Below are 12,276 nucleotides of genomic sequence, written 5' to 3'. Positions count from 1 at the left end.
TCAGAACAAGCGACACTTAAGGATGACAAAGATTACGAAGCACAAAAGCAGGGGAATGGCAGCTTCCAAAGGCGGGCACTTCACACCCTCTCCCCGTCAGGGCGCAGGGGCCTGGCGGGGAGCTGCCGAGCTTCAGAACCCTTCTGGGCCCGCAAATAAAAACTAAAACCCAAACAGGTTTGGCCCCAAAGATAATCGCGTCCCGGCCTTGGCCGAAAACCCGGGCGATCTGTCCAACTTGGCCGGGGACATGGGAGCCTGCAGATCTCAGCTCTTCAAAAGTGACGCGGAACCCAAGCCTGCGTATCGCTGATAAAGGCCTGGAGAGAGGTGCTGCCACTTTCCCGGGCGCCCTCCAGCCTGCGGACGGATGCCCATTCGCCACAGCAGAAGGGCAGCCTGGGGTCAAGGGCAAACCGGAGGCGAGAAGGGGCGCCCAACCGGGCGAGCCCCCTCTGCTCCCGCACCATCCAGGTACCTGGGGCCTGACGTCCCGGGGTCTCGGCTGCCGGCTTTCCAGGCGGGGCCGAACCTCAAAGGGTAGGGTTGCGCAGTGTTTTCCAGCAACAGTACTTTCTGTCCTGCTTTTTATTGTTCTATAAAACAACCTGTCCTCATTAAAAGACTCTTGAAAGAGAATGCTACAAAGAAAAAAACCCACCCACAGTCCCTGAGCATCTCGGAACACCTCCTCCCAGGGCCCGGCAACCCCTGCGCTTCCCAGTGGTGTGTGTGACCCGGAGGGACCTGCGGGACCTCTCTGCCCCTGACTTGCCTCCCTTGTACTATAAAGACTCTGGCAGTTCCTGCCTGGGGGGCGGTCGCAAGCAGGCACCCGCTGAGTCCACCTGTGAGAGGAGCTTAGAGCGGGGCTGGGCCGTAGGGGCCCCCCACGGGCGCTCGCCCACTGCGGTGTCCCTCCATCCTCCATAAGATGGGGTTCTGTGTGCACACTGACTGCTCACTTTCCTTTCATTTAGCAGCGTGTTATGAAAAGCCCTTTGGATCACAAAGCGCTTCCGCTTCTGCAGCTCCAGCACCGTCTGCAACAGCTGCAGGCCATCCCCCTGACCGGCGGGTCCACCCGAGAGCCGCCCAGTCACCCGCTGTCAGCCAGAGCTACACGGGTCACGTGGTGCTGCGTCCACGAGCCTGGACTTGACTGACCTGTTGCCAGACGCCTCCTCAAATGGCTGGGCCACTTGACATCCTCTCTGGTCACACAGGCCGGTCCCTCTCCCCGTGCCCACGCTAACACTGCACATAACTTAGATGCAAGGCTGAGCTCGGCCAGTTCTGCCACGTCCTGACTCTGCGTCCTTGAGTGGCAGCCTCACAGAGACAACCGTGCCCTGACCCGGGCCAGGTAGCTCGGTCGGTTGGAGCGTCATCCCGATATGCCAAGGCTGCAGGTTCGATCGGGCACACACAAGAAGCACCCCATGAATAAGTAAGGGGGACAAGAAATCAATGTTTCTCTCCACCCACTTCCTCTCTCTCTCTCTCTCAAATCAATAAGAAATAAATTGAAAAAAATAAAAGACACCGATTACGTCCTGCTTTTGAGAGCTTTTGTGTCACCCCATTTTGCAGAGAAGGAAATCGAGGCCCTTGTAGAGGGGTGACGTCCCTTGCCCAAGATCACGCAGCAAAGACAGTGACCAAGCTGGGACTTGTGGGATGAAGAGTGTCACCGAGTCAGGGCCTCGGAGGGTGGCTCTTGTGGGAAGGTGGGTGCTTCAGGGGTCTGCTGCAGGGCACCCTGCTGGCGGCCGCAGACAGCCCTGCAGACTGATCAGAGGTGGCACCGGCCCAGGTCCCTCCGTGGTGGAGGCACCCCAGTCACCTCTCCTCAGCCCCAGCACCTGTCACCTCAGAGTGGGGGTGGGGTGGTAAGGGTACCCCAGGGTACAGGTGGCTCAGGAAAAAGCTCACATCCCCTGCATGCCACCAGAGTCCACCAAAGGGCGGGTCAAAGGCAGAAAAGAGTCCCAGGACTAACAGGGACACCTGCCAGCTTGGCCGGGGTCACCGCCTCAGCATGACAAAGCCAGCTTTCACGGCAGTGACCGCCCCAGAGGGCCAAGAGCTGCGCCTGGGCTGCCGGACAAGTCCGGCTGCAGCTTTCCAGGAAGGCGGCGAGGGGAAGGGGGCCCGGAGCGGCCAGCCCGCCCAGGCACGAACACTGCTGCTCTTCTGGCCACCCCGAGGGACCGTCCACGGGCGGGCACAGAGCTGAGGCTGCCTCCCCCGGCAGTGAGCTTCTCAAGGGCTGGGCTGCAGCCTCCACCTCCACAGAATTGCGGCTGTCCTAACCCAGCGCGAGCGCAGCTGGCTCTTGGCTGGCCCGGCGGACTGGGCACACCGGCCACTATCCAGGGACAGCCTCTGGGGATCTGCTTCTCGCTCCTCAGGAGGCCGGGCCAGCCAGTCACCCCCAGAAAGAGCCCTTATGACAAGGACGAGGACAACAACAGTCACATTCACTGTCCCCTCTCTGAGCTGGGCACTGCGGCCAGGGCCGGCCGCAGGTCTCAATTGCTACAAAGTCTCTCAGGGGAACATAGTCTGATCTTCCTCTTACGGCTAAAGATGTTGAAGCTCAGAGAGGTAAGGTGACTTCTCCAAGGCCACACAGAAAGTAGCGCGTTACAATCACAGCTGGGGAGGGGGAAAGCGGGGCCCGCCACGGACTCAGTCCGGGTCCACCCGTTCGGCAGAGGCCGGCGGGCACCAACCTCAAGCAGGCGGCCCCCTCCCCACGGGCGGCGGACAGCTCCCTGCCTGCGGCCCCTCCCTCTCCCAGAGAGGAAAGAAAATAAACAAGGAAACACGCAAGAAAACCCAGGTTGTGACGGGTGCTCTGAAGGAACCAGCAAGGGGCTGTCACCGCGGTCAGGGAGGGGGTCGGGGCAGGCCTCTCTGAGGAGGAGACATGTGAAAGGAGACCCAGAAAGTGGGGAGGAGCCCCAGCTGAGCCACAGTAGGATGAGAGTGGCAGGCGGAAAGGGCTCTGTGCCTGGGGGCCCCTGGGGGACTCCCACCGGCTGTCCCCCCCCCCATCCCCGGTGGGAGGCTGGTGAGAGTTAACTCTTTAGTCACCAGCATCGTGGCCGACACTCATGTCCCAGGGCCTGAACTGCCTCTGGTTGAGCCTGTGAGTGAGAGAGAAATAAGTAAGCTATGGTTGGGCGGGGGCATAGGGACGGGGAAAGCAGAGAGAAAGAAGAGGAAGGAGAGCTGGAGGAAGTGGAAGGCGAGGGCAGTGGAGGAACGAGAAGGGTGGGAAGGGCAAGGGGGGGAGAGGCTGTTTTGGAGATGTCCCTCCCCGCCCGCGGGCAGCAGCCCCCAGGAGCGCTCAGCACCTTGGACGCTGCGGCACCAGCAGCCCCACACCCGCCGGGGCCCCAGGAGCGCCCAGCTTCCCCACCCGGGCACCCACCCCTTCCCCTGCCACTTCCTCTGCTAGCCCTGCCTGTGCCTGTCACCACTTCCTCTGCATGAGCGGCCACCAGCGCCGGGGGCTTGGCCCCAGCTGAGGCCGGAGCAGGCCTGGGAAGGAGGGTGGGCCCCAGCCTGGGCACAGAAGCAACAAGGCCGCAGGGAAACACAGCGCTGAAGCGACCTTGGAGCCCTGCCTCGCAATAAGTCCCTTCGTCTCCCGCTCCATTCTGTGCAGTGGAAAAGGCCCAGGCTCCTGGCTGCAGGGATCTGGGTTCAAGTCCAGCGTTGCCACAGAACAGCTGTGACCCGTGGCAAGTCACTGCACCTCTCTGGGCCTCAGGGGTGTGAGGGGAGGGCACTAAGCCCCACCTCTCCTGGGGAGTGGGGCCGAGGTCAGCTGCCTGTTTACTTCTCTCATTCACCTTGGAACCCAGGGGCCTGGCACACAGTAGGTGCTCAAGGAATAATTCTAATGACCAACACTTAGATGAGCTTTCCCAACGTCCTGGCGCACGTGGTTTCCCTGGGTCATCTCATCCTCCAGTTACCCAGTAAGGGAGTCCTGTTCCAGCTAAAGAAACGGAGGCCCAGAGAAGCCACTGTCTCAGGGTTGAACCCACTGCCTCAGGGTCCAACAACCCACAGGAGGCGGAGCCAGGTTGCAACTCCAGGCCCCGCCCCGATCCTGTGCCATCCGGACCCTGACACCTTCCTGTCTCACCTCCTCTGCCCCCTCCCTCCTCCTGAGGGCCACACCCAGCTCTCTAGAGTCTCCAACCCACATACCACATCTCCTCCTCAGGCCAGTGGCCTTTCATCGGCCACTTCCCCTCCCCGGACTCTGACTTAGGCCCCAACCACAGCCTTTCCTCCCGCCCCTGCCTGCGCCAGTCACTGGGACCAGCCACTGGCACCAGCCAGCAGGACAAGGCCACCCTGAGCCAGGCCTCACTCATCAATGGCCTCGGGCGGCCGGGACACCTGGCTCTGGCACCGCCCAGTTCTCTGGGCGAGCCCCTCCTCCCTCCGGTGGCCGTGGAGAGGTCGTCTCTCACACTGCGGGAGGCGCCAAGGTCAGGCCCAGGGGGCTTGGGACGCACAGGCCTTCAGCTGAGCTCAAAACTGTCACATCTAAATTCCTTGGCTTGGCATTCAAGGCTCTCTCGGCTTGGCCCTCAAATACTCCGCATCCCCTGGCCTCGCCTGGCCGGCCTGCCCAGGCCAAGCCCAGCTTCCAAAACCGTTGACCACTGGGTTTGAGGAGGCGGCAAAAATGTGCAGAGTAGGCTGGGGGAGGTGGCAAGCAACAGCGACACATCACTTCCAAGCGCCTGTAAAGTGGCTTCTCCAGACTGAGATGTGCTGTCAAGGCAAATGCACACCGATTTCAAAGACTTGCTGCAAAATAAGAATATTAAATAACTCTCCCATTCCCTATTGATTACATGCTAAAATAATAGTTCAGACACACCGGGTTAACTAAAATACACCATGCACAGTTGCTGCTGTTGTTTCTTTCCTGGTTTGACTGGGCTACTAGGAAGCTGCTAACTGCGCCGGTGGCTTGTGTCACATCTCCTTGGGACAGTGCCAGCCAGGAGGGCTGCTGGCCCAGGGGGCTGCTCCCCAGTTCCGGCAGAGGCAGCCTGCAGGCCAGCGGTGCCAGCTTATCTGATCTTTCCAGGGAAGACAGAAATCGGGGCTCTCGTGCGGAACGATGTCAAAATGCTGGCAGTCTCTTCAAACTTGGTTCAGCCACACGGGAGCCACACAAACCCGCCCCCAGGTCATACCAGGCTCAAGGGACACATGTTGGCGACCTCAGGCCTCACGGTCCGGCCTCCTTCCTGACCCAGGCTTCCTTCCCTCCAGCTTTCTGTCACCATCCCACCTACCCTGCCAAGTGGAAGTCTTCCCACTCACATTCGCTCATCCCGGCTGACCTTGACCTTCCTCTGTCCTCCCCCACGTGGCAGTGAGGGCAGCAGGAGAGGCCGCTGGCCCACCCCGAGTCCCAGGGCCAAAGCGAAGTCGTCGGTGTGAGCTGCTGCTTTAATTCCCACAGGAGCTCTGTGGGTGAGGAGGAGTCTCAGCCCCGCCGCACACGGGGAAGCTGAGGCTCGAGGACCAGCCCCTCGCCTGACATCACACAGCTGCTGAGTGGGACAGCCGGGATTCGAACCCCGATCTATCTGGCTGCAAGGCCTGAGTCTCTGATCGTACAGCCAGGGACCGGATGCGCAGAGGTGAGCAAGCACAGTTTGGCAAACGGAATCGAGGCACGTTCATTTGTATGAGGCAGGGGCGGTCAACAGGTGCCATTTTGCCCCCCGGGGGCATGTGCCAATGCCTGGAGACATTTTGGGCTGTCACAGGACGGCTGCCACAGCAAAGAATGACCTGCCCCAAATAGTGCCAAGGTGCAGAAGGCCAGCACAAGGAAGAAGTGACCAACATCAGTCCTTGTGCTCTGTCCCCAGTTAAGCACCAGTATCCGGCTAGGACCGTCTCCACTTGATACAAAGTGCATCAGCAATCAAACTATCTTCCTTTCCTGCCCACTTCCTGGGGCAGGTCACGTGCTCCACGTATCCACTCCTTAGCTCCTCTCAGCCCTCCTCCTCCTCCAAACCATCACCTCCGTTTAGGTCAAGGGCCTGAGGCTCCGAGAGAGGCCACTCGCTTGGGGTTGAAACTCAGATTTCACAGGGTTCCCAGTTTTTTCTCTTCACCTGCCCCCCATACCGTGCTGCTGCTCTCAGCTGGGAGGGCCCCTCCGGGCTGTTTTCTGGGAACTGCCTGCCGGGACTTCCCCCTAGCCGGGGAAACCGCAGGCGGCGGGGGGACCCTGGGTGAGCGGGTGGGCTGGGGATCCAGCTCCCCGTTTCACTCACTCCACCCTGGCCCCCTCTGGAGCCAGCCAGCAAAAGTCTCTCTCCGGGTGGCAAGTGCTAAATCAGCCTCTCAGATCAGCCTCTTGGCACCCAAGCTGACCGCCCCCAGGCAGGCGACATCCCCAGGAAGCTCAGGCCACCTAGGTTTTAGGACCCAGCCAGGAACCTACTCACAATAGCATGGGCTTCTGTTTAAAAACAGTGACTGAGCGGAAACAAGGTTACCGCCTGGGGCCAGATCTCTTTCCGGAGGAGGAGGAGGGGGCGCACTGGACAGAAACCGGGCTTTCAAGCTCTTAGGCGGGAGAGGAGGTGAAGGGAAAAGGCCCCTGGTGGGGAGGGCGGTGGCCTCCTGCCGCGCTGCACTTCTGCTTTGTCGGGCCTGAGCCAGCAGGACAGGATGCGCACTTGAAGGATGTGGCTTCATTAGCAAAGCTCTCTGAGCCAGAGGGCAGCCGCTGTTCCTCACCTCGGCTGGAAGGCTTACTCAGAAAACAGCAACTCTGTCCCAACACCAGTGGGGAGCTGGGAACAAATTCATCAAGATGCCAAGTGTACATTTGCTTATGTGCACTTTTGTCTTCCAGAAACACAAGGTGGACGCAGAAATGTGCACACAGCTGAACCAGGGCGGCCAAGAGTGCCCAAAGCGCGGCCAACACCGCCTGCCACTGAGTTGCACCCGCCCCACAGTGGGCCCGGCTTCCCACCTGACCTCAGGCACCCCCCCTTCCTGCCCTGCCCCCCGACGCCCACCGCTGCATGACCCCTGCGGGTCTTTCCCATCCTGCAGCGCCATGTTTATTGTTGTTCCTTTTTTGTATTTCTTATCTGCAAAACTTGTTTAAAACCATGCAGCTGGTGTTATAGGTTCTCTTTTAAAAACATGCTCCTGGTGAAGTTTCTGAGTGTCGCGTCCTTAGTCCTGTTTCTAACAAGGCCTCTCTGGTTTTTATTGCGTGATCGTGCTCAAGACTGACAGGGACACAGATGGCAGTGACTGTAGTATGTAAAGGGCTGACTAAGCACAGCGCCTATAGCACATGATAAGCACTGAGTCAATTTCACCTTGTTAATAGTAAAAAGGAGAGGGAGCGAGAGAGATGACCTAAACATCTAATAAGATTAAGATAGAGGGGCGCTGAGCCATTCCAGAAGGCGTGTGTGAAGCCTTTAGAATGATGCAGGAGGAGGTGTGGGATTGAAGGACGGCATAAAGCACCCTAAGCAACTATGATTACAACCCTGCATTAACATTTTTTTCACCACGAAAATCCATACAGTCTGGAAGGAAATAGATCAACGTGTCAGCAGCAATGGACGGGACTTAGGGGCGTTGTTTACTTTTTAATTTAAAAAACGTTTTCATCTACTCTCAACTTTGCAAACTCACAAACCTTTTAAAAGCTTAAAGACAACATAAAATCAATATCCAAGCAGCATTTTCAAGACGCAGAAGAATCACGTTGGCCTGCTAACCCACCGACATGTAGGCTGGGCCTAAGCGGGGCCCTGCCCCTGTTCCCCACCCAACCACCGTGACTGGACAGCGATGCCCAAAGTCAGCTTTTTTCCCCCTCAACAAAGCATCAAACACTGCCTCTCCTTCCTATCTTGTCCTCAGAATAAAGATGGTTTTTAAGCACAAGAATTTTGAAACCACGTAGCTTGTGACCTTTACTTTGTATCTCGTAATGAACTAGAAAGGGCTTTCTTTTGAAACTAATTTGCAACTGTGTGAAGATTAGGTAAGACTGAGTTTGACTGCTCAGAAATCAATCCTACCCTCTTCCCTCTTCCCCTGAGGCGACTGATGGCTTATCAGGGAGCAGGGGAAGAACGGCCGTGGGTCCTCGGGCTGCTACCGTTTGGGCTCGGAGCCTGGGCAGGGCTCTCATCAAATCCGTCACCCGAGCCCTCTCCTGACCTTGCGACCGACAAATTGGGAAAGTCCTCAGGGAAGCGGTCACCACCTAGACCGCCAGGATCTGCCAGTTCTGGGACAGGGAGAGAAACGGCGCTGGCCGTACTCGGCCCCCTCACAGCCAGCTGGTTCCCAGGCGCCATGTCAGGATGCAAGTCCTGTTCGCGGCCAGAAAGCCGACCCTCTGCCCAGTGCGTGCCGGCGGCCCTACCGGGAAACAGTGAAGGGCGGAGGAGTCCCAGCCCCCAGTTTACCTTGGTACAACCACATCTGCTTCAGCTTCAACTCTAAGGGGGCTCGGTCAGCCGCCCTTTTCCAGGGTCGGAGGCCAGAGGGGCAGGGACCTCTGATCCAGGATGGGGTTTCCTCAGCTGGCTACTAAGGGGGGCGTTCACCTGAAGCCCAGAGCCTTGGGTTCCAGTCCTGTCCTTTCCCTGGACCCAATACCCCCGCACGTCACACAAGGCTGCATTAGGTCAGAGGGTCAAACCCTAAGGTCAGGCAGGTTAATGGAATCAGCTGGCCAGGTGTATCATCCGTCACAGCTCTCTTGGTCTTAATCATGAGCCAATCATGGGTTTGCAGGTGGAGGGGAGGGGACCTTGGTGCAGTCAGGTCACAGCTTTGAGAACTAGACTCACTTTAGAAAGGGGTCAGGAACAGACAAAAGAACTTGTGAATCAGATGAGCTTCTTTGTATGAAACTTCCAGAGTAGCAGGGGAGTTTTACAGAGCAGGAAATGACAACTGAAACTGACCAGGGGGAAATCTTATGGGCATAAAGGCAAAGTTCTGCATTTAGGTTTGAAAGAGAATGGAGCCACATATGAACCCAAGATACACGGGTGGGTGGGGTGGAGGGAGGGGGCAGGGAGGGACAAGGACAAGACTGCAATTGAAAGCCATCCCCCAACAGAGAAAAACCATCCTTGACAGCCAACGTCTGCACGAAAAACGTAAGTTAGCCTTCTGGAGAAAGTCAAGGGTGCGCTGGGCTGATCAAGGGTCCGGCCGCCCTGGTGGTGATCAGGGCACATTGGAAGCACAGGCTCTCTCCTGGAAAGGGGAGGACAATGGCAGGGTGTCCAGGCGGAGCCACAAGGCTCAGGACAGTCTCCTGGTGCAACTAGGAAGAAGATGCAGCTCTGGAAGGGTAAAGAAAAGATGTGTCTATAGAGACGGTGCCCACGGCCCTCCGAGACGTGCGGAACCCTCAGGCAGAGAAGGGCAGAGAGCAGCAGGGCAGCTGGAGAGCCAAGAGCCATGAGCCTCGAGCGACGTGTCACAAGCCACGGGCCACAAGCGAGAGGGACCACACAGAGGCCCGCCTCCACCCACAGAACCTTTGCTCCAGTGGGGGTTCCACCCTGCAGCAGGAAGTGCCAGCTCACAGGGGAGACAGGAAGGTAACAAACCAGGCACCCAGATGGGCCTAGATGGCCTCAAAATCGCCTCGAGACCAGTGCGTGTCAAACTCTGATGTGCTTAGCTATCACCTGGGGATCTAGCTAAAAGAGGAATTTAGGAGGTCTAGCCAGGGTGGGGCCTGCAGCTCTGCATTTCTGCCGCTCCCAGGTGATGCTAACACTGCTCATCCGGGCCTGGGGTAACTAGACTCTAGATCACTTCCAGAGCAAGCAGAGCAAGTCCTGAGCGGGAAACGGGGGGTGGGCAGAGAAGGTCCAGCCTCCTAAAAGGGAAACCCTGGAGTAGGAGTGGTCTCCAGGCCCCAGGAGCCCCAAAGAGGATGACGGAGGAAGGAGGTGCCCTCCTGGAGGGTTCTCGCCAGGGTTTCCTGGAGTAAAGGAGACCAAGGAGAGGGTGGAGTCAAGCCTGAGGTGTTTAGGTCCCCAATACAAATCGGCCACTTGGAATTGGTTCACGGCAGTAGGAACCAGGCAATGTCCTGCTGCAGACACATCTAGAATTAATTAGCTCTGCCCTGCGTCCCTCCGGGGGAAAGGTGGCTTCAGGCTAGGAGACTCCCCAGCTGTGTGACTCATGTACAGGGTCAAACGTGATCTCCCCGCAGGGCAGCCCTTCCCCCTCCACTCAGCCCGCCTTTCCAAACCTAAGCTCTCACTCTAGACCGCATCCCGCCTCCCCGACTTTCCCTGTCTCTGGATCCCCTTCAGGTGTGTGTCCAACTCCACGGGTCCTAACCCTTCCAGGCGCAGCCGAGTCTCTCTGCTCCATCGCCTCGACATTCTCATAGCATGTGCGTGGGCGCTCTCTAAAAAGTCGGCCTGGTATCACAGTTTTAGGGCGGATGCCCGGGGTGGCCCTCTCGGATGCTAAGATCCTATACGCGCCCCTTTGTCTCCCCCTGCGGCGCCGAGGGCAGTGTCAGACGCACAGGAAGTGCCCAGCAACTGGGCTGGGGGGCAGAAGCCGTGTCCAGAGGCGGCGTCAAGCGCGCAGAGACTCAACCCGGCTGAGAGAGGGTCTCTCCAAGGAGCAAGGGTCACCTGGAGAGGCGCCCCGAACCCCGATAGGGCCGGGCAGCCCCTCTGCGCCCTCCCGAGCCGTGGCCGGGGCTGACCGGAGCCCGCGCCCCGAGCCATCCACCGTCAGCGCCCTCACCTTGTAAACCTTGCCGAAGGCGCCGTCCCCTAGCTCGCCCACGATCTCCCACACTTCGTTAGGGTCCAGGTCCCGGCGGACGTGCTCATATTCGCGGGACTTTCTCTTCTCGAAGGTAGACAGACGCAGGATGCGGCGGAAATTGGCGAAAGCCATGGCTGGGGACGCGCGAGCCAGGGGGCGAGGTGGCGCCGGCTCCCGCTCCGGCTGTGGCTTCGGCGCCCGCGAGGAGGAGGGGCTGGAGGACGCCGCGGCGCTCGGGGGTTCTCCCCACACCCGCCCTTCCCCGCAGCCGGCTCCCGATCAAGTGCGCCCCGGGCTGCGCGCGGCGGGAGCACCCGGAACCGCTCCTGCGGTGGAGGACCCCGCCCCCGTTCGGTCCTGTCCCCGGGGACTCCTCCCGCGTGCCGGCCCCTCTCGCGCCGAAGGCCACGCCCTGCCTGGGAGCCCCGGGACGCGGTCTGGACACAGCCCGCGGCCGCCCACCGGCCCGGCTCCACCTGCAGCTCCCCGGCAGCGCCCGCAGACCCCCTAATTGGCTGCGGGCGTTCCCGGGCTCCGCCCATCGCCGCAGGGCACTCTGGAAACTGTAGTCCGCCGCGAGCCCGCGAGCTCAGGGCTGGGCTTTGGAGAGTTCTGGGGACCCCTCGGCGAGACAGTCCTGGCTCTGGGAGGCCCGCCGCGCCTCGTGGCTCCCAAAACTTCTAAAAGAACGAGAGGGGAAATGAAGTGGCTTTTCGCCAGCGCGCAGTGACTGATTGTTGTCCGAGTGCCAAGGTGAACCGGTATAAGGCTTGAATTCGTCCCGCAACTCCCCCTCGAGGCTGGTCGGCTCGCGCCCACTTTTCAGGTGGGGATGCCCCGCGGGCGAGGGCACCAGCCTCGGGAGGCACATCCTGCCGGCGGATCCGGTGCGAGTTCCTCGGCGCGGTGCTGCCTCCTACTGCGCGAAATGCTGCTCCCCTGCGGCCGCGGTCGGTCCCTGGAGGCCCCGGCTCGCCGGGTCGTTTCCTGCTTCCCAGGAACTCCCGTATCCTGATCCGGCGACGGCCAGTATCACAGGGCTAGGAGAAAGAGCTCCTTTGGGACTTCCTTATCACAGGCTTCATGAGGGATCTTCAGATACGTTTGCATATTAAATTAAAAGCTTCTGACTCTTAATTTCCCACTTTAAATAAAATGAGCTCATTACAGATAAAACGAAAATCATCTTTGACCACGATCACCTCGATCCTGGTCGTTTGACTCGGTTCGCTCAGTATAGAGATCTTTAAGCGGTGAGCCTCATATTGGGCCCCCCACTTTTTCTGGACCACTGGCTTTCTTTTTCCTCCAAGCCTCCAAAAAAAACCAGTTAACCCTCTAGGTTCCCGCCTGATTCCTTCTTCAGCTCTTCAGGGCTGCAATGACTCTATCCCTAAAACGGTTAGT

General features: G+C 59.1%; 1 protein-coding gene across 1 annotated transcript in view; it reads right to left on the bottom strand.

Annotated features, from left to right (window-relative positions):
• Nucleotides 1–11,150, bottom strand: part of STK10 (serine/threonine kinase 10) — an 88,056-nt gene extending 76,906 nt beyond the window's left edge. The window contains exon 1 of the mRNA XM_054568048.1: nt 10,846–11,150. Within this exon, the coding sequence (XP_054424023.1) occupies nt 10,846–11,001 (156 nt within the window). The 5' untranslated portion in view covers nt 11,002–11,150. The remainder of the gene's footprint in view (nt 1–10,845) is intronic.
• Between the last annotated feature and the right edge of the window lie 1,126 nt (nt 11,151–12,276).

The sequence above is a fragment of the Pteronotus mesoamericanus genome, unplaced genomic scaffold, assembly GCF_021234165.1.
Source record: "Pteronotus mesoamericanus isolate MK-2021 breed Mesoamerican mustached bat unplaced genomic scaffold, CSHL_Meso_final contig_2, whole genome shotgun sequence".
Lineage (NCBI taxonomy): Eukaryota > Metazoa > Chordata > Mammalia > Chiroptera > Mormoopidae > Pteronotus > Pteronotus mesoamericanus.
This window is presented reverse-complemented; position numbering and strand designations above follow the sequence as displayed.